The 25596-nt window shown below is 43.0% G+C and overlaps 1 protein-coding gene across 1 annotated transcript; it reads left to right on the top strand.

The window, feature by feature from the left end:
* Window positions 1–454: 454 nt before the first annotated feature.
* On the top strand, window positions 455–22152 carry CKMT2 (creatine kinase, mitochondrial 2). Its single transcript, NM_001167744.2, has 11 exons — window positions 455–520; window positions 4732–4804; window positions 7288–7460; window positions 9354–9552; window positions 10699–10794; window positions 11032–11253; window positions 13576–13661; window positions 15932–16055; window positions 17172–17306; window positions 19099–19224; window positions 21929–22152. The coding sequence occupies exons 3-11, from the start codon at window positions 7309–7311 to the stop codon at window positions 22046–22048; spliced, it is 1260 nt and encodes a 419-aa protein (NP_001161216.1). The 5' UTR covers window positions 455–520; window positions 4732–4804; window positions 7288–7308; the 3' UTR covers window positions 22049–22152.
* Window positions 22153–25596: the final 3444 nt, after the last annotated feature.

Below are 25596 nucleotides of genomic sequence, written 5' to 3'. Positions count from 1 at the left end.
GACACTTCTGCCATACAAGGAACCAAAGGTGAGTGTGGTGGATGAAAAGGATTGAAAAAAAATCTGCCTGCTGCCTTGTCACCCGCGCTGTGATGTCACCTCACCTGCACTGTGAGGTTGCAGTGTTCTGACCCCGCACCCTCAGGGTGAGTGGGGCGGCGCTCTGGGCAGGCCGGGTGAGCGGCCTGGGTCAGAGGGTTTGTGGCATCTCTTTTCTGGGCCCCTAGGCCGAGGCCATGGCCCTCTCTGCCTGAGAAGTATGTGAGGGATGGTGTAGCTGTCACCCAGCTCACACACCTCCTTCTGCCACATCCTGCTCCTGTCCCCAAGGGCATCCTTCTGAGTGCAAATGTCATTCATGTAACCGAGCATTATAGGATTGGCCGCCGCAATTATTTTCCCTTCCCTCACCTCATTCTGCCCCTCTCATATTACCTGGACTCCTGTCAGCCCCAGCGCGTGGCTCCCCTCACACGCCGGGCTCGCTGCAGGCAGCAGGACCTCTCCCTTCAGCTACAAGGTCAGTCCCACTAACAGCACCGCTTCTCTCGCAGTTGTTTCTGACAGTAGGGCTGTTCCATCAGTTGGAAGCACGGCAGGACGCAGCATGAAGCGACCGTAATTTATCAATCCACATGGCTCTCTGGTGCAGGAAGAGATGTGTCAGCCCACTGTGCAGCTGCTTCAGAGGCTAACACTTCAGTGACAGTTTTAAATAAGGGCAAAATCAGTTCCTCTGATGTGTAACAACAATGCAGGGAACATGATATTTCTAGGAGTGGTTTGTGGGCGGGATACAGCTCTGTGCAATGGGGTTATGTTGTGCAGCAGCATCTGGCTGCTCAAAAGGGCCCCAGCACATCCCTGGGCCCTGGTGGGGTTTTGAGTCCAGTCCCACCAGGAGGGGCCTGAGGAGAGGCCTCCTGCAAACTACGGCATGTGCTGGGGCCAACAAGCTGCCTGCTTGGCAAGGGACACAGCTTTTCTGTATCTCCTCTGCTCACAGCAATTGATTTAGGCATGCTTTTTGTTTAATTTCACTCAGATGATTAGGTTTTTATACCCGCTCACAGGTCTGTGGAATTATAAGCAGAAGGAGGCTGAACTGTAGGTTATTTTCTGTAGAGATGCTGTGTGCTGTGATGAGGTGCAGTCAGGAAGATGGCTGCACTGCCGCTGTTTCTGCACTCTAGACATCCTAACTTAAGCCCTTCTTGGTCAGAAGGGCCGGGGCAATGGGAAACTGGGGGAAAACACCTCTGATAACTGCTGATAAAGATTTAATATGTTTTAGTTTGTATCTCATACTCCGAGCATGTTGAGCGAGGCAGCAAATGAAGAGCAACGTCAGCTGTTTTCTGGGCATCTAAAAATGGTGTCTCCTGCATTTAGTCGCTTGTGATATTTATTGCAGAAGTTTCTAAGGTGCCCGCAACTTCCATAGAAGGGCAGAGCAAACTTTCCCCTGGCATCTGCAGGCCTTAGCTAGGGATGACTCAAAGGCATAACCTCTCAGAAATAAAAGACCACCTCCACCGATACCCATCTCCACCATGTGAACTTTCTGCTCACCATCGTGTCAGCGTGACCCAACAGCTTAGCAGTTTGAGAGGCGCATATATGTTACCTGTGTGAACTTTGGCTATGACTGCCATTACTCTGAAATGTCGCTCGGGGTCACATGGTGTGGCAAGTAATACCACCCACGACCCATCCAAACATTTAATCTTGTTCTATTTCTGGAAATGTCACTGTTGCTGTAACCCTTTGCACCTTCTTCCCTTCCTAGCCGCATGCACACGTGCTACCTGCTGTGAAACAAGGGATAACCAGTGCAGGAGTAGATGGAGCAGATGCTTCCTCTTTAGAAGTTCAAGAAAGTAAAGGGTTAATAGCAAAGCATTCCTTTGTCTATATTTAAAATAGTAGTAAAGTTTGTAAATTCCTTTAAGGTTAACGAGGCAGTTTCTGCTGCTTCCATAATTTACACTCCTCCGAAGTTTCCAGAAGGGGAAGACTCAACTTCACTTGTGGGCACGTCACAAGGTGACCGTGTGCAAGGTGACCTGCTGGGAGCTGGGCACAGTGCGGCTGTCCATCAGCACAACATGAGGGATGCTCTGCAGCCTCCGGTCGCAGCAACAACGGGAGCTGTAGCATGGCCTGCTTCCACCCAACTGCCAGATGTGATTAATATATTTTAACATTGGCGAGGGACCTGGTCTGTGAAAGCCATACTTATTTTGGGAAAGGGCCCTCACCTTTAGCAGAGGCACTAGACTAGGTGCATTGTGACAAAGAATGGAAACTGGTTCAAGCCCTTGTAATAGGCACTCTCCAAATTTCTTCACCCCAGCATTCACTCTTTTGTCACCAATGGTCTCAGCTCCTGAAATGACACTTGCAGTCCTTTGGGCTGTTTTCCCTCCATCACCATCACTGCTGCAGTGACTTCTGCTACATCTCACAGCCAAGTTCTGTTCTGATTCTACACTGTGTGCGAATTCGTTTACCCTCTGTGGTGCTGATGTGCAGGAAATGGGACCAATTGTGCTCAGCTGTGAAGAAAACTTGTGTTCAGAGACATGGAGTGATATGTGCTGCATGGTTCATGCCTTTTACTCTGTGCCAACATTGCATTAATTCCACTCACAATCACCACTTATGCTCGCAAGAAGGCTTGTAAGAATTGATTAAAACTGTTCACTGTAGGGATTAATGTGCTACATGGAATATATGGTGAAAGAACATTTGAGCCAATTGCTCTGTGTTTGTTCCCTTCTCAAGAACAGTGTTTTTGCGTTCCCCAAGCAAGTCCCAGTGACCTTGGAAACAAAGCTTCAAAGGATCTGTGGTTGTCCACGACAGAGTCTATGTACTCTGCCTTTGGGCCAAAGGCATGAGAAATCCTAGAGGGATAAAAAAGACATCTCCACATGTTGTCATGGTTGGATATTAGGAAAAACAACCCAGAAAGAGTGGTGATGCATTGGAACGGGATGCCCAGGGAGGTGGTGGAGTCACTGTCCATGGAGGTGTTCAAGAGGCTACTGAGGGACATGGTTGGTGGGCATGGTAGGGATGTGTTGATGGTTGGACTGGATGATCCTAGTGGTCTTTTCCAACCTTGCTGATTCTATGATTCTCTGACTCTATGAGGCAAAGCCAGTATTGTTACTGTCTGAGAACTATCTGAGTGACATGTACCTGAAGTCTCATGTTACAAATTCTAAAACTCACCTTGAAATACACAAAATAATATTAGTAAGTACTGTACATCAACAATTGCTGTGTGCAGTGCCATAATAATTAGACTTTGTCTGGAAACCGAAGAAGAAAAATCCGGAGCTTGTTCAGATGCACCTCATTCTGTCCTGTGGATTACTAAAATAAAATCTAAGTTCACATGTAGGTTATGGTGCATGGAAAGAACCCAAACTTTCTGCAGTGCTGGTGCAGTTATAAACGGAAGTAGAAATCTTAAGTGATTATTGGAAACTAATTTAAAATAATCTTATGATTATTATTCTACTTTATTATTATACAAGCTCTTCTGGTTCCTGGATAGCATTCCTGCTTATAGGGAAAGCAAAATTAATAGTAAAAAAAGGGTAGATGTGCAGTGACTTCAGCTAATCTGGTGTCTGCTGTTGCAGATGCCCACCCTCATGCTGGGTCTCATCCTCTGCTGGCATCCATATCAGAAATTGTTCCTGTGCTCCTCTGAGCCCGATCCACACCAGGGAGCACCAATCCCCAAGTGATTAAATGTGAAAATACGATAAAGCAGTGATGAGGGACATAAAAAGGGAACTAGTCACTGTGCAGCTACACATGAAACAAATAATTAGGAGAAATCTCTACGAGAAGCTGATAAATTTTATAGCAAAGGACAGTGACAGGAAATGAAGATGAGCATAGGCAGGTGAGAAACAAGTTAAGGGCTACATTTATTTGTACATCAGTCTGATGAGCTCTTCTGTTTTCTCCTCCTGTCTGGTGGACCTTCTCCTGACACTGGTGCCTCCTTCCTGCACCACAGCAGCTTGGGACAATGCTTAGTTCTACCAGGGGACAGACTTGCCAACTAAATTATTTAGAAATCATGCTATTTCTAAGGGAGAAAAAAAAATCCAAACAAGACAAAATGCCCCTGTTTCTTATCAAGTGAGGAGTCTTTCTCACTGTGTTCCCTCATTGTTTAAAAGCTCTTTGAGTTGACTGCTGAAGTTACCCACCAGGTTCTTGAGTAAGTCAAGTTATTATTGCTATTATTGCTGTTATTTCTACTGCTATTACATGTGGATCGCTCATGTTACACACAGCCTGGGTTTGGTTGGTGCTGCAGCATTATATGCATTTATATTCAGAACAACAGCCCTCCCTTATGGCAAATCCTGTTAACTGAATTAGGAGTTTTGATAGAAAAGACTGTAGACCTCTTTCTGGAGCACCCCAGAAGGTACTGTTCTTCTCTCCCACACAGAATTCCAGCTCTCTTGCTCTGGCAGTCCCTTCACATTCATCAGCAATCATCATCATCCCTGCAACAGCAATGCCACACTGCAGCCTCCCGAGGGCTGAAATGGCCATAGCCCTTTCAGACAGCTCCTTACAGTCTGGGGAAGAAAACATTATGAGGTCACACACTGGGCTTAAGTTGTACCAACAGGTGTTCAGATTGTTCAAAATGAAAAAATCCCACCTCACTCTGATCTTTTTTTTTTTTAGGTAGTTCTCCTACGCAGGCTGTGGCATCTCCAGCGTTGGAGGCTTTAGGAGCTCTTAGAGAAGATTCTATAAGGTAAACCAGAGCCTGCCTTGGGGAGAGGGAGTATTTTCCATCATCCACCAAGGAAAGAGTGTCCTGGGGAACAGGTGCACTTGATGGATGACAACATGGTCCAAAGGACAGTGCACAGACACACGTTTACATGGCCTTCTAAATACACTCCATGTGTGATTCCTATAGTTTAATGAGGTGTGTGGATCAGATTGGTCCCTTGAAGTAATGCAATATTCAGAAGGTACCAAAAAGACTCACGCTTGATGTGTGCCTGGGGCTGCTGGAGGGATAGTGTCACTGTCTGCAAAGGGACATGGGCACAGCTTTGGGTTTTCAGGGCAACATTTTGACTGTAGGCCAATTCCATGCAGTAGGGACGGCATCTGTGAAGCAGAACTACAAATACATACCATTGTTAAGAAAACACATCGTTTCTGAGACACTGAGGTATAGCACTAATAGTTCTCCTCAAATTAGTCACAAGCAAGTATTTCTAGAGCATGAGTTGCAGAAGCTTATATGCAATAAGGGACGAGCACCATCCACCACAAACCCAGTACTTGGTTTTGATTTACAGTCCTACCATATCCCACTTTGTTTCTGGTACAGCTGTGAGAGCCTGTCCTGCAGCTGTCACCAAAATGAAGGCGCTGATGGAGCAGAGCCACTCACAGAGGTCAGAGGGGCTCCACCACAGAGCCCGAAGGGAGTGGCCTGCTGGAAATCCGTGCTCACTAAAAAGAAAACCAAGTGAGGTGTTTAACTGCATGTGAAAAAAAATATGAAGAGATTATACAAACCACTGCAGTGATAAAGCCATGACAAAACAACAGCAGTGTGTCTTCTTGGAACTCTTCCACATCCATTTCCCAAACAGGACTTGTCAGAGCCTCCTTTTAAGAAAATGTTTCCTTCAGCAACACAAATTGGAATTTGTGTTATTGACTTAAGCAGGACATACAGCTTCTCAGGAACCCAGTCACTTGCAAAACTAGTTGCATTCTGGTTCTGGGAAGAAAAAGAACTGCATTCTCTTCTTCAGACTTCTGGAACACTCCAGTTTCTCTGCTAGACTGAGATATCACTTGTACAGCAAACTTAATCCCAAACTAATGGCTGAGCTCTGAACACATTGTTGGGAATAATGAACTAATTGGGCACATGGATTCCCAAGAGGTTTTTAAAGCCTGGATAATCTTACTGGTGCTGCTGTCTGCCTCTGGATCACTGCAGATTCAAGTAACCATTACATTTGTTCTTATTCTAGATCTTTGTGCAGGACACATGGTATAAAGGTAAAAGAGTCTGTCTCTTTGTCTTGAAGGAAGAGAAGTCTCAATTTTTTGAGAGGCTGGGAGTCAGAAGCTACTATTTGTAGTGTGCTTCACTGTATACTGTGTCTTAAAGAAGTCATTATACATGGTTTTCTCCAGCTTTATTTGCTGTTCAGAAAGCTTCTGTTATAGATGCCTAATAGGTTTGGAGTACTTCTGTATATCTTCTGTAGCATTTTGAGTGTTAAAAATGATTCTCGTGTTTCAGAGCAGGGGGAAATGTACGTAGCCCAGTAGCTCGTTGAGGAAAGTGGATCAAAGTTTGGAACACTCGATTTGCAATGTCCCCATGGCTTCCAGCTGCTGTCAGATCCAGGAGTTTTGTTAGCCTGTTTCATTTTGTCTGCTACACACACACAGTTCATTTCTCTTCCATGTACTTGTCCAGTATTGCTGAAGACATGCACACCATTTACCCACATTGTCCTTTCACAAGGAGCTCCATTAAGTCCATGACCACAGTTGTACAGAGCTGCCCACCTTTGTTTTGGTTTTTGCTCTTATTTGATGGAATGTGCTCTTATACTGGAAAAGATAGTGAAGAGTTGACCTTTATTCCCATTAAACCCAGTCGGGGTTTTCACGTTTCAAGCATATTGATCATCCTGTGGTGATTTATAGCCTACTCCAACTTTAGTCTTATGATAGAAAAAGCACAGTCTTTAACAGGCCAAGGTAATGCAGAAAAGGCACAGAGTTTCTGTTGGTGACAGAACTGTAAGGAAATTCATTAGTGTCACATCCTATCACATGTGACGATACTGCATGTCACCATACTCACTGGTCACTGAAAATGTCTCCAGATAATGTGTTGTTGCTGTGGAGCAAACTAATGGATTTAATTATAGCCCTAAGTAATAAAAAAAGAACTAACAACAATAATACACTGGTTTAGAATTGTGTGCTCAGTACAGAACTAAAAACCAACCAATTTCCAACTCTACTAAAGGTATCTTTCCAGCCTAGATAACTCTAGGATTCAATAATGCTATATAGCTAGAGAAACACAGTAAACACTAAACATTTATCTGAACACACTATTTCAGTGCAAACCTACAATAAAAGTAGATTGCTTCTTTTACAGGGATACTGTTAAAATCGATGGTTTATTTGTCATGCACACTGTGAGAGGGCTTTGAGTTGATGCTGGGCTGCTTTCTCTTCCAGAGATCGTGTCTTCCAAGAGGGATGGCTGGCACCTTTGGTCGTCTCCTGGCTGGCCGTGTGACTGCTGCACTTTTTGCAGCAGCAGGCACAGGGGTACTCACCACTGGGTACCTCCTCAACCAGCAAAATGTGAAAGCTACTGTGCATGAGAAGCGGAAGCTCTTCCCTCCCAGGTGGGCGCTATAGGCTAGGCATCACATTGGGCTCCATGGAGGAGGAAGATCCTCATCAGAGCAGCAGAGCCCTCATGCAGCCACCCCATCTGTGTGCCTGAGGACTGACAACCTGACAAACGACACCCCTTTGGTGGTCACCTCAGTTTTACAACAACAGTGACTCTCAAGACAAGAAAGCAGGGGTGTGTGATAGTATCGACACTCAAAAAAATACTGCCAAACAGTGATAAGCCTACAAAATACTTCAAATTTCTGGCAAAACACTAAATTAGTCCTATTTTATCTCATCAGCTATGTAGCACTGGTGGGACTGACTGACTGTGCTGACTCTACCATTAGGAACTGTGAACATGCTTTCATCATTCAAGCAGCAAAAAATTTTCCCATGTAACTACAGCACTGGAAATATTCTTAATTCTGTTGCAAACCGGTTGGCTGATGATTAGAAACTAACTACAGACCTTAGTGTACAGGTTGACTTTGCTGGCGATGTTTGTGCAAAACAATAGGGATCAGGCTCTGCCAGTCTCTTTTTCTCAAGTAGTCGATAAGATATCAGTTAAAATAAATTCTAAATGAAATAATAGGGTTATACATCATACAAAATGTTACAAGGTATGTGGGATATGATTTGAGAGCAAAAATGCCTTTATAAGCATAATATCTCCATTTTGTGGAGAACACCAAGCTGAGTGATACAGTCAAAATGCTGGAAGGAAGAGGTACCTTCCGGAGAGACATTGACAATCTTGAGAGGTGGGCTTTTGCAAACCTTGTGCAGTTGAACATGACCAAGTTAAAGGTGCTGCACCTGTGCTGGGGCAATCCCAAACATGAATGTTCTGGGTGAAGAATGGATTGAGGGCAGCCTAGAGGAGAAGAACCTGTGGTTGCTGGAGGATGAAAAGCTCAATACGAGCCAGTACTGTGTGCTTGCAAAGAAAACCGCATCCTGGGCTGCATCAAAAGAGGTGTGAACAGTGACTCTCTTCTTTTACTCTGCCCTTGTGAGATCCCACCTGGAGTACTGTGTTCAGCTCTGGGGCCCACAGCCTGAGAAGAACATGGACCTGTTGGAATGAGTCTAGAGGAGAGCTATGAGGATTATCACAGGGCTGGAGCACCTCTCCTGTGAAGAGAGTCTGAGAAAGTTGAGGTTGTGCAGCTTGGAGAAGAAAAGGTTTTTGAGAGACCTCATTATGGCCTACCAGTCCCCAAAGGGGTGCAAAGCTGGAGAGGGACTCTGTGTCAGGGAGTAACAGGACAAAGGGTAATGGCTTTAAACTGAAAGATGAGAGATTTGGATTAGATGTTAGAAGGAAATTCTCCACAGTGAGAGTGGAGAAGCCTTGGGCAGCCTCAGCTGATGGTGGGTAATCAGCCTATAAGCAGTAATGATACAAGTACAAAAACAGCAGATAAGTTAGCTTTCCCACTGATAGCAACCAGACAGTCCCACTGATATCCACACAGATGTGAGGGTACCTTGTCTTAGAATTACAAACCCTTTTTCAACTTAATTCCCTTCCTACCTAACAAAACAACATTAGAACTCATTTATTTCTGACTAGGAGTGTCTCAGCAGAGACTTGATGGTGTTTAGTACACTTCCAAAGCTCATCAAGATCTATTTCATGGTTGCCCCAGGTAGCAGAAAGCTGCAATTGTATGTGCAGTTATTCATCTGTGCACAGTTTGGGGCATTTTGAGTGACCTGAATGTTCCTCCCCTCCTAAATATTTGGTCCAGGGTATAAACAGAGAACTAATCGTACTTTCAAATCATGCAGTATACTTCATATGTCATTATCCCTTTAATAGTTCTGTGAACTAGCAAAGATCACTGTTCAAAGTTACAGTGTTAATTGCTTGGGATGTTATTTGTCTTCAGCGCAGACTACCCAGATCTTCGCAAGCACAACAACTGCATGGCTGAGTGTCTCACCCCAGCCATTTATGCTAAGCTGAGGGACAAGCTGACTCCCAATGGCTACAGCCTGGACCAGTGCATCCAGACTGGGGTGGACAATCCTGGCCATCCTTTCATTAAAACTGTCGGCATGGTTGCAGGTGATGAAGAATCCTATGAGGTAAAATGCTTTCATAAAATTATTGTGTTTGTTGCTGTTTTATGGTCATTAGTTGAACAGTGCTTCCTGGCAGAGTACGCGCTCCTAAGATAAATAATATTCCAGAGAGTACATGAGAGGCAGGCCATGTTTATAAAGACAGTGTATTCTCTACTCTTCCACATTAGAAAATGCACAAACATGAGGCATTGCTACAGGTAACATCTCTGCTGCAGTCAAAGCTAATTAAGTACAGCTGCTTTAGAGCAATATTCTACCTGCCTCCAGCAGCTGCCCTTCTTCCTACAACTAAACTTAGTTTATGGCAAAACTATGCTACCCTGAGATACACAAGATGAAGGTAATGTGAAAATTGTACTGCGGAACACCTAAGGCAGAAATGAAATGAAAATGTCTTCTGGGAACTGCCAGACACCTTTAAGCTACAGCTATTGGATCATGACAAAAGAAGAAAATAGCATTAAGGTGGACAGGTTTATTTAACATTAAAGTAGTAGCAAGAATAGGAAAAAAGAAGAATATTCTTATTTTTCTTGACCTCTGCTGTCTGCTTCCTTCAGCCTACCACACCTATTATCATACAGTCTCTTAACAGCATCCCAAATGCTGGGCCAATGGAAGATGGATTGGGATGTCTGACATTCTGAGTTATCAGCTCCTGCGGTTCAGTTTTCCCCTTTAGATCTGGTGGCTGCCCTGAAAAGCTGCTGTGGCTACTGACCCATGACTGAAGGAAGGTCTGGTTGTGGCCACAGCTGACACACGTGACTCTAACAAGGACCATGGTATTGGTCCTGCATGACCTAAAAGCAGGAGGAAAGCTGCCAAGATACTCTATGTATCCTGGTTGGTAATACATTCTGAGATCTACTCTGGTTGTCACCACATTCCGCACTTGTCTGTGGTAGCCAAAGCAGGCTTGTAATCTACAATTACACCTTCATTTTACTGTGAAGATCAGCAACCACTACAGAGCACTGTCAGAAAGGTCTAAGGTCAAAATGACCTTTTCATATTTACCCCTGTCAGCATTTGCAAAGCTCTCTGTTTGTCTATGCCAAGGTGCTTTTCCTGTGGCTGAGGCTCATGCTTTTGACTGTTTCTGCAGTGCTGCAGACTCACTATGGATTTTTCTGACTTCCATAGGTGTTTGCTGAGATTTTTGACCCTGTCATTAAAGCAAGACATAACGGCTATGATCCGCGCACAATGAAGCATCACACTGACCTGGATGCATCCAAGGTAGGACTGAAATAAAATAAGGGAGTAAAAGGTCAGGGCTGCTTCTCATAATTATAGTATTGCTGCTTCCCTCTATGGTGGGGCTTCCAACTGAAGGACCAGCTGGTTACTTTGCCACATCCTAGGTCAAGATCCCCAAGCAGAAGGATGTCCCTCTTTTTGTAGGTGGGAATTTTTCTTTTAACAGTGGAGTACAACGCCATGCATCAATCATAAAACCCCACATTCTTCCTTCAGATCACCCATGGCCAATTTGATGAGCGCTATGTCCTCTCATCACGTGTGCGCACAGGCCGCAGCATCCGTGGCCTGAGCCTTCCTCCTGCCTGCAGCAGGGCTGAGAGGAGAGAGGTGGAAAACGTCGTGGTCACTGCCCTCGCTGGGCTGAAAGGAGACCTTTCTGGAAAGTACTACAGTCTGACCAACATGTCCGAGAGAGATCAGCAGCAGCTTATTGATGTAAGTATAGCTCCAGAGCTGACGCTGTCTACACTTACCCTTGTTTATTTTTATCTTCACCTTCCTGTAGGGTACATGCCTTCCTGTGTAGTTAAGGATGATAATCACAGTGTTAATCCAGTGGTTATTGGCCTAGGAATATTTTTAACATAATGGCAAATTATCCAGGGTCTGTGTTTTGGCTACACGCATATACTGCGTGTGTAGGCACATGGAGTTACATTGTGGATATCAAGCTCTGTCAAATATATGTGGCTGCTGTTGCCACCTCTTTGGACAAATAAGCAGTAAATCCAGGACTCTTCCTTGATTATTTTCTTGATCAAAGATTGACATTTCCTATATTAATAACCATTATAACTACAAATGTTACATATTAAAACATTACATATTATTTGTATTCCAGACCGTCAGGGTTGGGGCTTTTGTCTATAATTTCTTCCTGTCAAAACTACATGATTTTTAGTTTCCCTGGAATGGTAGTAGCTAACTGCACCCTGATGGCCTTTTCCCAGTCCTATAAATGTGCTTATGAACTTGAAGTGTCAAAAGCAATTTTCATTGTCACACAGATGGAAACACAAAGATTTCCACCATGGATTTTGTCACAGTATGTCATTGTTCAGTTCTGCAGAAGTGTTTTGAGGTGGTCAAAGCTTCCACGTGCTAACCTGGCATAAACAGCAATCACCTTGAAAACCCTTGACAGGGATTCATGTTGAGATTTTAAAAATCACAAAAACCTATAGGATTGTTTAAAAAAATGAAAACAAAAAAACAAAAAAACAACACAAATGTTGCAGGTGCATTTTAAATATCCAAAGGAATGTCTGTACCCTGTTAGCTATATTTATGACACAGTCATTCATTACATCAACACAAAGGCAGCTGATGAAGTAGCATAACTGTTTATAACACTACAATCAGGTGTCATAGTCTGGATTAACCAGGAGTTATAAATTTATGTGAGGTCAGAAATGTTTGTTATTTAATGTTCTTGGTGATACGTTTATTGACAAGATGTTGGTTACCTGTGTGGACTTTACTCCATTGCCCTTTTCAGCTGGAGAGAGCTCTTCAGAAAGCAGAGATCAAAACAGGGCTGTGGAAAATCAAATTCCTTTGCAGTTTAAGGTTAAGTTACTGGGGAGGTGGAATAGGTTCACCAATTCAGCATTTTGCCTTATTTTGCTAGCTTTTACAGTAGAGCAAATTTATAAAAATCAAGGCATTGAACGTTGTAACCCCAGGTTCTATATTTTACCCATAACACTGCCTTCTCCCTTCAGTACTTTAGGACCTCAAAACCCCAATGTGTATCTTAGAGCTTGCTGTCAACTGCTTAGCAGGCACTATTTGATCTCTGTGAGACAAAATCAGTGCACTCAGCACAGAAGGCATTGAAGATTTGGGCCATATACTTGTATGGGAAAGTAACGGCACTCAGCTGTTTACTTGCAAAAGGATGGCTTTTTCTCTCAAACAGAAGTGCAGAATAGAGCAGGTAGAAGAAATAAACGTCTTGTCCCTGTGGAACTCTGTATCATTTTCCCCTGCATGGTTGGAGTACAGTCTGCACCGTGCTTATCACAGAGCATTCAGAGATGAAAGCCAGGAATTCTCCACTAAGGGCGATAAGAAAGTAAATTTTATTAGCTTGTCTACTGTGTCATATTTATTCTGGATAGCCTCAGTACTAATCTTAATTAAACTCTAGGGAAAAAAAAAAAAAAGAAAAAAAAAAGAAACCAACAACCACATACAATATTTGACAAGGCAGCATTTGAGGAATTGAGAACTAAAATTTTTCAGCACACACATTGAAATCTTACCTGCTTCGGAACAAAGAGAAATCTCAGTTAAAAAAAAAAATTAATTGAAATATGACAAGTCTGTGGCACACTGAGTGCTAAGTTTATTAATGCTGGAAACAGCATCACTGCTGAGGAGCTGCACAAGGCTGTGATGCCAGAGGATGAGCCCAGCATAGTGCTACCTCTTGTCAAAACTAGCACTGGATATTCTGCAGTCTGTAAGGGCTAACTGCCTTCCCCTACAAGAAGTGTTTTGGAAAACACCCTCACATTGCCAATACCATCAAGAGCCTGCAAGATTCAGGAAAATTCATCTAAGTAATGTGCTTTAAGCGTCCAGAAGAAGGAACCAGGTTCACAGGGTATACTATGTCATTTACTTGTACACTGATTGTCTTCGTTTAAAATGTATTGATACAACATTATACTGCTTCCCTGAATAAACTTGAATTTTGTTTTCTTTTCTCTATCTCCCTTTCTTTCTCTACGGCCCCATTTCCATGGCCAGGATCACTTTCTCTTTGACAAGCCGGTGTCCCCTTTGCTGACATGCGCTGGGATGGCTCGTGACTGGCCGGATGCCAGAGGAATCTGGTATGTTGTCTGTGGCATCTGCCATGTTTTAAAGATTGTATTACTGTTCTCCTTGCTTGTCTTAGCCCTGCAGCCATGCTGTCCCGATACTCACAGCATATTCAGTTGCTTTAAAAAAAAAAAAAGTCTTGCTTAATTTTTATATATATATATATATATATCCAAGAAAGAACAATAGAGTGAATAAGACCTTTATATTCACAGAATGTTTTCATATATTCTCTAATAATATCAGCACAACACTGCCACATAAGCATGGCTCCTTCTTTGGGCCTTTATCTCCAATTTTTTTCTATTTCTAGTTAAAAATTTGATTTGGGAAAAGGCCTAACAGTCACCATGAAACCAGTAGAGCTGAGGTTAGGAAAGCAGCTATAACAGAAGTCAGCAGTGATACTGACAGCTGGGAACCATTGGCCATACAGCTGCAGGACATTTCATCACCAATTCCTGCCCCCTGTCCCAGTAGACAGGGTGTTTTATCAGTTCCCTGAGTTGAAAGTAACACTTTCTCTCCAAATCATCTAGGCAAAGATGAGATACCGCAGAAGGTGATTTTCCCATTTTCTTCTGGGTTTGTTCCTTCTTTCACAATGCAGCTGATAGGCTTTCTGCACAAACAGAATATTTTCTACAGATATAATGAAATAATAGCCCCCAGATCAGTGCACACTGCCTAGAAGACAATGCAGATGGCAGTACAGTGCATCTGCATCTCTCCTAGAATACATCTATGGATTACCAGATGTTTTAATTTTGAACAATTAGGCAATCTCCTTGCTCTAGGAAGGGTCAAGACTTTCAAAGATGTTGAGTTCTGATGTGGGAAGAAAAGAAGTTTGTTCCCCACACGGGGAACACTGGCTTGTGTTCAACACATCCAGAATTACTGAAACAAACTAAAGCTGCTTTCTGCTTGGGAGCAGGCACTGTGAAACCTGACCACTCGTGAAAACTAATGACCTGTTTGAAATCTGGGAGGATTTTTGTTTCAGTGAACTTCAGATTGGTTCCCTGGTCCCCATTTATATCTGAGAAGGAGGTTTGCTCCAACAAGATGATAAATTTGAGGCACCCCATCTGCTGTTTCTACAAACAGAAGAAGTACTAACAATGTAGACACTATCCAGTGATCCTGAGTTGAATACAACTTTGCTTGTTTTACATGTGAAATACTTGGTAGAATGGAAAGAAATAGTAAGATTGAAAAGTGTGTCAGTGGAAATTGCGAAATCAGCCACTCTTCTGCAAGAAATTGTTGTCTAGATGCATGCACATTCTGCAGTTTATCTTGCTTAGAAAAGGTGAGGTACTGTCCTTGTTCTGGGAGTATTCCCACCAGCCTCAGGAACAGCAAAGACTCAGTTTTAATGCTGTTGGTTCCACAGCTTGAGGAAGTCACTAATTATAGAGGAGCTGAGTCAGGCCAACGCCAGCCTCTCTGGAAAAGCCTACTCTGAATATTCATACATGACAGAAAATGAGGTTCCTAGGTCTCAGGTGACCTTAATATCGGGGCACAGGATGTTTGCACCTACACAGTTCTGTGTCAGCAAAAGCCTTCACAGTGGCAGACAAGCTGAAAATCATGCTTAGAGAACTAAACTTCCATATTTCATATGTTTCAAACTTGGTAATATTCCAGTATTTGTACAAAGGAGTCTGATTGTGCCAGACATATCCTACATGCTGCAAGGAAGACTATGAGTAAGACAGAGAAAGTGGAGGAAAGCCAATAAAAGTTGCCTCTGTTTTAACCTGGCACTTTACATGCTTAGCTACAATGAAATGTTTAAAGTACAAGTGGGTAACTTCAGGATTCATAGCTTGACTGATGACCCAGCAGCTCCAGTGCAGTGCCCACATGTAGATGCTGTCCTCCACATAACTTGATGGATGCGGCCATACAGTGCAACCAAGTGGTAAAGTGAGCTCAGAGATTTGAAGTAGAGAACACAGCTAAGTAAAGGCACGGAGCCCATCCCCCAGCAGCATGTAAACATCAGTTTTCTTTCCTACCTGCACAGTATACAGAGATCAATAAAAAACATCATCACTGACAGTGGATGCACGGCTAGTATTCTCCTCTTGATGTTCGCCAGCTGTGCTTGTGCTGGAAGACATGCTCCTCTTGTCTTCCTCACCCTGCAGAGCAATGTTACTTTGCTGCATTTATCTTCCACACAGTCCCGAAAGGCTGTGATAAAGGTTGGGGTAGTAAGAATTGCATTTGTCTCATGCTTTAAAGCAACACTTTTCCTCTCAACCAGGCATAACAATGACAAGACATTTCTCGTCTGGATTAATGAAGAGGACCATACCAGAGTGATCTCCATGGAGAAGGGTGGAAATATGAAACGGGTGTTTGAAAGATTTTGCCGTGGCTTAAAAGAGGTAGGAACTGGAGTTTGTTTTTCCTGCCTGGTTGCTATTGGGCTGTTGTCAGCCCTGTTTACTGTGGTTCATACTGAACTGGCATTTCCAGGGGCAACAAATTGAAGTAACATCAGTCCCAAAAGCAAAACACACTAGTGCAGTTAAAGAAGGGAACAAAGGGAAACTGATAGCTGAGCTGCAGAGAAAATAAATGGTCGGCTACTCCTAAAGACAAAACAGCCTTCATGTATTGGTACACAGGCTAGAACAGCACTGTGCAAACAACTTGGGAATGGCTACAAGCTGGCCATGCTAGGTAGTCCCATGTACTGGTCAGACAGAGAAAAATTTCTTTAACTGGAAGATTATACTTAGTCCCACAGGCAATGTAGCAAAGAAGGTGAAGTGGGGCAGGTGACATGGCAGAAGACTCTTCTCTGCTACTCCTTTCCATCCTTCTGGCATGGGTTGCCAGAGTACATGAAACACCAAAGGACATAATTGTCTCCAAAACTGTAATAGTGTTATACAGAACAATCATTTCTCCCCATTGATGCTCCTGGCACATGTACTTCTGAACTGTGAAGGAACATAATTAAATTTAGGCATAAGTAAGTCAAGTATCCTCCCCCGAGACTCAGGACTCACTCTGGAACTGATGCAAAACTCACCTGTAGCTCCATTTTGTTTGTTTGTTTGTCTCTTTGTTTTTCACTCCACTCCTTGTTTTAGGCTTTGAGGCTCGTGAATTGCAATCTTCCCAAGGTTAGAAATGCATTGCAAAAGCCACAATTCTGGGGTGAACATATGACTTAATGGGCTAAGGCTATACAAAACCATCACGTCAGGGAGCTTTACGATGAAGTGACCACGAATCTACAAGTTAATGATAGTGAGAAAATAATGGGGAAATTCTTGTACTATTCAGTGGAGACATTGGCATCTGGTGTATGCAAAAGTTCCCGTCATGCATGGACCAGTCTGAATTCAGGCGTGTATTTGTGCATTAGTGTTAGTGGAGTCCATCATCAGCACATGCACATGATGAGAAGAATCTCAGGTATAGGGAAATATCTTAGAACATGACATATATGCAACCCCTTCTTTTCACTTTCTCTCTTTTTGTCTTCATAGGTTGAAAGATTAATTAAAGAACGGGGCTGGGAATTCATGTGGAATGAACGCCTCGGGTACGTTCTGACCTGTCCATCCAACCTGGGAACTGGTTTACGTGCTGGAGTCCATGTCAAGCTGCCCAGGCTTAGCAAGGTACATAAGTCATTTAAAAGGCTAGTGACATAGGTCAGCTCCTCTGATTTTCTGAGGAACAAATGATTTATAGAGAAACAAATTCAAAGTGACAGGTTACAGAGACTCCGTGTTAGTATGATATATAACAAGGTCCCAAGGATAATGCATGACTAATTAAGCAAACTTTTACTCTGCAAATTATGGTATTTGTTATGGAAATTAATGTACTCAGAAGACAGTGCCAAGACAGGCTGTATTCCACGGGTGTCAAACCTTTTAGCTTGCCTGGGCTGCACTGAGTGAAGAATCATCTTGGGCAGCATATATATGGGTTGCTCTGAAAGCAATGCCTCCTATTTATTTCCATGGAAACTACAACAGATGCAAAGAACACAAGAACACTATTTGATAGAGCAAATTCTCAGCTACAGGACACTCTTTTTCAACACAGTCTCCACCATTAGCTCTGCAATTTCACCAGAACAAGAACTTGCATGTCACTCTTGTAAAAATCTGCACCAGTGGAGGTGATGTACTGCTGCTGTTGCCACTGTTGAGAAGCACCATCCACTGCCTCACTGTAGTCACATCCACTGGTTGGTCTGCAGAAATATTCAGCAAGCATTACGGAATGTCAGTGGGTGCCATTTTTCCTGCATGAAGGAATACAATTCCACACACTTGCTATATACACACTTCCATGCCATACACCATTTTGCCAGGCTGCCCCTATGCTGCCATCTGCCTCAAGGCAACAAAATGTAACAGAATATGGGTGGGAATGTTCAGTTCCTACTGCCCCACCGCCACCATTTGCTTCTGATACTGTGGGCCAACATCGTAAAACAGGAGGCAGTACTTTCAGAGCAGCCTTTGCAAAATAAAGTTAATATATAAGTAACAAAACTTTTTTTTTCTTTTTTTTTTTCTTTTTTCTTTTTTTTAATTAGAACATCTGAAATAAAAGAGAACAACAAAACCATAAAACTAGTGGGATACGTTACCCGGTTTTTGAGAACCTAAATCACCCCGGTTTGATGGCAGTGGTGGCAATTCTTAGTGAGGTCTCAAGGTGTTCATCAGAGATTTTTGACAGAATTTTATTTTTCCTGTGCTTCACCCATGTAAGCAATTGTTCACAAATGTACATACTGCCAAAAAGCAATGAGGTGAACAAGGTATGATCGTGAAGCAAGGGCTATTTCTCTCTGATTAGGAGGGCTTACAGAAGACCAATAGAAACATGATCTGATTGCTGAGTTGAATATTTGATTCCAACTCTATAGATTCCATTAGAAAATTTGCAGGTCATGTATTTCTATCAACTGAAAATGGAGTCACAAACATAAACTAATGACTTTTTTTAGCAATCTTGAAGTCTGTTCTCAAGTTCCTTTATCATAACACAAAGCAGCACTGCATATTTTTCGTTGCTCAGAGATCTGTGTTCAGCCCGTGTATCAAAGTGCATACATTTATGTGCCATCACTGACCCACCACTGCACTGCATCCCATGCCCTGGTTTCAGCCCACACACCGCCATGTGGCTGTTGTGAGCGATGGGTGCATGCCCAGGGCCAGGCCAAGATGCTTGGTGGGGCAGAGGCTGCAGCAGGGGCTGAGCTGGGCTGGGCTACACGTGGCCTGCAGGCTGTGGGTTGGATGTGCCTGCTGTAATTCAAGGACTGAGAAAACTCTGTCTCTGCCTGTATGTCTGGAGATGCTACACGTCACGTATAAGAGCATTACAAGGATTCAGCACAATGCACAGTTTAAAAGGCTGTAAACACAAATCTGTTTCTTCTGCTAGGATCCTAGGTTTCCAAAAATCCTGGAGAATCTGAGGCTGCAAAAGCGTGGCACTGGTGGGGTGGATACTGCAGCTGTAGCAGATGTGTATGATATCTCCAACCTGGACCGTATGGGTCGATCAGAGGTAACCTGATATCTTTTCCTTTCCCATCCCTTGCTCCTTACACTGATCTGAAATTATACAAGTCAGTTTCCTCTCAACTGGGTTCACTCTGGTCTTAGAGTCACCTCAATGGAACTGTGACGGTTTGCATTTCTAGATCCAATGAAGATGCTTACAGAACAAGAAATTATACATGCACATCAAGTGTTTGCCAAATATTCATGTTATGGTAATGAGAAAAAAAAATGCCATGAGAAGTCACCATAAATGTGACCTACTGCAAAATGTCAAGCAGAGAATTAAGGATTGTGTCCTAACCCACCAAGGCAATTTGGTACAGAAAGCAAGACAGGATTAATGTGTTGTCTTCCTTTTAGTATTCATAGTCTTGCACTTTCTCCACACTGTGAGAACAGGATGAGGTCAGTCCTTTCACTCCAAAATAACAGAGAAGGAGAAATTGTTGGTATCTTCTCATGTCCTCTGTCAAATTGAGCAGAAGACACAAGAAAGATGGGTTTCCATCAGGGAAAATATTGACTTGTCAGCTCTGAATGTTCCCTATTGTGCTGTAGACTATGATGAGATGAGTTCATCTCATGCATTTTTGAAGCTATTTCAGTTAGAAAGTGTATTTGTGAAGCCAGAGAGTGAAAACGACCCTACGTCTTGGAAGGGAGGCTGCTTTCCTGGAAGACTCAGGTCTGAGACCCCATCCCAGTTTCGTATTTATAAAGCAGAACAGCTCCTGTGAGCAATTCTGCTGAAGGATGGTCATGAAATGGCAGTGTCAGAATCATGGCCTCCTTCCAGTAGCACTCCCAAAATGTTATTCCCAGTCATAGGCCGTACGTGCTGTGACACAGCTACAGCTTCTCAGTTATGTTTACCCTTGGCCACATCAAGAAAAACTGATAGAAAAAGTGACCTGTCAAGGCCCTGTAAGTCCAGCGATTTGACCACTCCTCCAGCAGATAGGAAACACAGGCTCAAATCTTCTGTCAAATATCTGTCATCTTCCAGATGAGTGTGGTTAAGGTGTGTTTTCCCAGAATACCACAGCACTGGGCAGTCTTTGGCAGCTTGGATGCAATTTGTTGAAACCCAACACCTGAATTCAGCCTGATGCTTGGTAGTTTTTGTAACACAAATACAGTCCTGGGATAATGCACTTGTATTGTGCTTGGATCAAATCAGCTCACATTCAGTCTGCTGGTTTCCTTTCTTGCTTGCCTTGCATTTTCTGCCTCAGGGACAGATCCAAGTCAGGTCTTCCTTACTTTCTTATTTACATATGTCCTTAAGCGTCCTCACAAACAAGGGGTGTTTGGACAGAACATTGAAAATTACATTTTTTTTTTAGTTTAATGTAAGCAGTTAAGTTCCTGTTGATCCAAACTGAAACATTCAAAAGTAAAAAGCTATTGAGCATTATTATATGCAGAAACAGTATGCAGCAGAGATATTTATTAATAACTGAAACATCACTGTGTGTGCTTTATGCTAAATTAACACTAAAAAATATGAAAGGTTTACACCGCATAATTCATTAAGGGATTCTAGTGTATATGCTCTGTAATTTTTTCTATATATGAAGACATCCACTGAAATCAGTGATGCCTCATAAAGCAAGCATTCAGAGAACTAAGCCAGGAGATACGATAGAATCCCTGCCTTGAAGATTCTGAAATCTAAATAAGACAAGACAAACTCAAGAAGATAAAAATGTTCTATTGTAAGATATATTTTTTTCAGTTTATAGTAAATAAATTCCATTATGTGGTAAATTTGTTTTCAGAATTGAATTATGTTCCCAAAGGTGCAAGATAAAATTGTTTGTATTTTTGTTTTGTTTCAGTTACTGGTCAATGCAAACTTAATATGAAATTCCTATTCTCCTGGAGGCTGCAAATTAAGACCTCTGATTTCCCAACACAGCTGGTCTATAACAGACAATAAAATAAACTGCTAAGCCACTGACATGCTTCATAGCAAAAACAAATCCCTCGAAAATCAGTGACTGTCGCAATCAAGAGACAATGGGATTTAGTCTTTGCATTCAGTTTCAACAAACCAGTCGTTAAAGGTTGTTAATGGACCATCTTCTGAAAATTAAGAAAAACTGGTACTATAGTTGTCTGGCTACAATGACAGTAACAACGCCCTAGGGCCTGGAGAAGGTCTGATGAGGGCGAAGCTCTTTGTATTCTTCTGCAATTTGAAAAGATTACAAAGACATCACTACACTCTGCCATACAGAATTGCCAGTTTTGGTGCTGCTCTGGGCCTTAAACTAATCCCATCTCTGCCAGTGTATATCAAGAGCACCTCAGCTGGAAACAAAGGAGCGGTAGATGGTGTAGAGCCAGTATGAATTTAGGATGGTGGCCTTTCCTTCAGAAATGTGGTTCTGGGCTTGATGAACCATCTCAGCAAAGCCAGCATGCCTGCCAGGGTGGGTGCGTAATCTTTCCCTGGACGAAGGCAGATGACAAGTTATTGTGATAGGACAGGAGTTTATGGTGATCTGTAAGGGAATGCAGCATCCTGATCCAGGTCTGTGAAGATGTACAAGTCTCTGGTGTCACATAGGTTATGTGATCTCTGTGCTATGACGCTCCTTGGGTCCAGCTATAATTGTTGCAGAACAAGCCATTTTTTTTCCTTTTTGTATTAACAGCATTATCTAAAGCTCTTACTACCTTTTTCTTTTTCCTTGCTTTAGGTGGAACTGGTCCAGATTGTCATCGATGGGGTCAATTACCTAGTTGACTGTGAGAAGAAACTAGAAAAAGGCCAAGATATCAAGGTGCCACCACCATTGCCACAGTTTGGCAGGAAATGATCTTGCTGCTGATGACTGGCAATTGGCTGCCCTTCTGACAGAAAGGCACCTCTGTATATCTCTGTACAAATAGCTTGTGTAATAAAGCACTGCCTGATACTTAATGTCTGTTTAATTGTCTGGTTGCAGGTAGTCTTTGTAGGATGCACCCAATACAACCAACTTGGTGGTACACTCTTCTGTGAGGCCTGCTTCCCTTTCTTTCTTGACTAGTGATAAGGAAATTTCTAAATGAATAATGCAAAAAGCACCAATCCTTAATTCCAGTCTGCATTTGCACTTACAAACATACTTCTGAAGTCTTGAATAAGCACTCAATTTTCATTCACAGGTGCACTTCTCTCCAGTTTCCACCCAGGCAGGTGCTGCAAAGTGCTAGCTGTTTTTTCTTTTGACACAATAATTAGCTTAATAGGTAACCTGACAGCTTAAGCCTCAGAAGTCCAGCACTTGACCCATCATCAGGAGCTCACTCTCACTGGTGGCTGTGTGGGAGCTGCCACTTCTCCACCTGGGACTGATCTGCAGATAATCTTCACCATGTCATCTCAAACCCTCAGCAAAACAATTTGCTGATATTATGCATCCAACACAAGCCTTTTAGCAGGGGACCAGGCTCCTGCTAATCATTACGTAAGATGGATAAGGATGTAACGAGGATATTCCTTAAAACATACTATTTGTGTGGTGAGCAACTGGGTGGAAAGAACAAAGAGCAGACAGCGACTGTCCCATTGCTTCTTTGCATATTGAAACACACTCAGTGTTTCACAGTAACCACATTCAAAATACCAGTTCTCAGAAAATCAAACAACAACCAAAAAAAGCCCAGAACATGAAGTGATGACTGCTGTCTGTGTTGCTGTTGAGCTGACAGTAGTACTAGCCAAAAATGTTTCAGTTCTACATGATCAGGCAAAGGACTATTCTGCAGCTAAGGTGCTCCTGAGAAGGCAGAGGGCCCATCTCTGAGGGGCAGCATGTCAACACCTTTCAAGTACTTGGGGAACATTGCTCACTTGCTCTGACTGCTTGGGCCAAATCTCTGGCCAACCATTGTAGCTCACGTGGGGCAGCTGGTTCATAAAACTCTTGCTGTGTAAGATCTGAGAAAATACTATTGAGAAAATATGGAAATTGTGGCAAGCCACTAGGATGGTCTGGGTCAGATCTCTCTCCCTGACACCTGTGAGAGTGGGCAGGAGTGGGTGTCTGGAGAAGACCAGAGGAGCAATATAAGCCTGTGGTCCACCCTATAATTACATTCCCAGCTTTTACATTTTACATTTCACAACACCCACTTTTACACTCCCAGCCTCCAAACCGTCCTAATGCTGAAGCAGCTTCTGTGCCTTTAGAAGACTCAGTGGATTTCTCTCCAGAAATGACTCCTGTCCACTATGGAAGTTGAATAGACTTCTAGTGTCTACCCATATTTCAGAAGAATATATTACAGCCAAGACCTGTTCCTTTTTGAGAACTGCCCATCTTACTTTAATTCTTTTCCTGTGTGTTAAGGATTCCCCTAGTAAAGCATCTTTCATGAAAACTTCCAAGACAGCATCCACTGTGCCACGTCAGCGCAGGGTAAAGGCCCTTGTGAAAGTTCTTCAGTGAGTCATGTCTGAAGAGCGGATTGCAAAGTTAAACATAACAATCGATTCCATTTAAAAATCAATCAGATACTGAGAACTGACTGGGGAATTAGCAGCTCTTTGAAATCAATAGCATGGTGCACTCCTGCTTCTTGCTCAGGAAATCTGTTGCCGGAAACACGGGCTGGAGCTTCCGCTTGATTGGTGTTTCTTCCTCATCTACACTACATGGATTACCCAACCATTTTCATCTCCTTAAGCATTCATTAATAACAGTAAGTAATTCTGGGGAAGGGAAAGAGATGCCCGCCTACTTCACACAGAATGCAAACCACTAAATCTGGAACAACTTCAGTGTTAGCTCTCCAGAACACCCAGGCTAATAGAAAATTCAACTGTGGGCCAAAAGTGCTCTGATTAGAGTCTCTACTTTCTTTCCATGTGCTGATATGCAAGGTGATGATAGGTAGCAGTACCAAGTCCAGCTGGCAGCCATTTCCTAGTTTCATTCCTGAGGGGTCTATATCAGAACTGATGATGCTGTTTTAAGACCTTTAATAATGACCTGGATGTTAGGGTGCATTAAATAGTCAGCAAGTCCACTGCTAGTGCTAAGTGAGAGGGAGCACCTTGTATACTGGAGAACAGGGCTGCTGTACAGAGGGAATTTTAGCACAGAAATAGGCTGACAGAAATCTGATTAAGTTTAACACAGGCAATTGCAAAGTCCTGCATCTGGAAAACAGTAACTCCACTCAACAGCCCAAGCTGGAGCACACACGGGGGGAAAGCAGCTTTGGAAGGGCTTATGGTCCTGGAGGACAACAAACTGAATGTGAGTTGACAGTCTGCCCATTCTGGGCTGTATTACATGAGTGTAGTCAACAAGTTAAGGGACCTGATTATCTCCCATGTGGTATTTATGTGACCACCTCTAGAGGACTGTGTCCAGTTTTGAGCTCCTCTGTACAAGAGAGACGAACTGCATGCAGCAAGTCCAGGTCAGGGCTACCAAGACAGGCAGGGTACTGGAGCACATGATGCACAACAGGAGGCTGAGGGAACTGGTTTGTTCAGCCTGGAGAAAAGGAGGTTATGGAGAGATCTTACTGATGTACACAACTGATTTCTACACCAGAGGATGGACAAGACAAGCTTTTTGGAAGTCCGTGGTGATAGGACAGAAGGTAACAAACAGAAAGTGGGACATGGGAAACTCCAGTTAGGTATTAGGATGACTTTTTCCACTAAGGGAGTGGTCAAGCACTGGAACAGACTTTGAGATACTTGACACTCAAAGGAACAAGCACATGAGTGATCTGATCTAAGCTGGTCCTGCTTTGGTGGAGCAGCAGAGTTGGGCCAGGCTACTGCCAGACCTACAGCCTACATGATTCCATGATCCTGTGGCTGAGTTACTTCTGGCAAAATGCCTACAACTGAGGAAATAAGTCAGAGAAATGCCCTGGCCTTCCTGTGCTCTAACTACACATGGAAACGTAAGCCTGAATAAAATAGGGATGCCCAGGAATGACTTACAGTGTGCTGTAATTAAACTGTGGCTTTCTTCATACTGCTGGCTTCCAAGTATGCCCTTCATAATTAAAATATTTTTCCTTGTACAGACCATTTTTTTAAGGCTTGTTATTTGCCATGTACATATTTCACTTCTGCGAACTGTCTCGCTATCCATGACCTTCATACCGTCAGTAAGAGTAACTCAGCTGATTAATATAACGATGTATTTTCATTCTTTATTCCAGTATTTTAAATGAAACCTGGACAGTCAAATATCTGTTAGTGTTACGCTGCACATCTTTACCCAGTCCTCACCAGTTTCCTGTCTGTCTGGACTGTGTTCATCTGTGAGCTGAGCATATCCTGTGGCATGGGGGCAATCTGTACAGCCTTCACTGACAGTTTGGAGGGAGAAATGCCGCAGCTGCACTGTTT

Source organism: Gallus gallus, chromosome Z (genome assembly GCF_016699485.2).
Source record: "Gallus gallus isolate bGalGal1 chromosome Z, bGalGal1.mat.broiler.GRCg7b, whole genome shotgun sequence".
NCBI lineage: Eukaryota > Metazoa > Chordata > Aves > Galliformes > Phasianidae > Gallus > Gallus gallus.
The sequence above is the reverse complement of the archived record's forward strand: the minus strand, read 5'-3'. Positions and strand labels throughout refer to the sequence as shown.

Excerpts from the sequence above, each read along its gene's own strand:
- CKMT2 (NM_001167744.2), top strand. The coding sequence starts at position 7,309 with ATGGCTGGCACCTTTGGTCGTCTCCTGGCTGGCCGTGTGACTGCTGCA. Across the intron at positions 7,461-9,353 it reads CGGAAGCTCTTCCCTCCCAG|CGCAGACTACCCAGATCTTC; the intron begins GTGGGCGCTATA and ends ATTTGTCTTCAG. Across the intron at positions 11,254-13,575 it reads ATCAGCAGCAGCTTATTGAT|GATCACTTTCTCTTTGACAA; the intron begins GTAAGTATAGCT and ends TTCCATGGCCAG.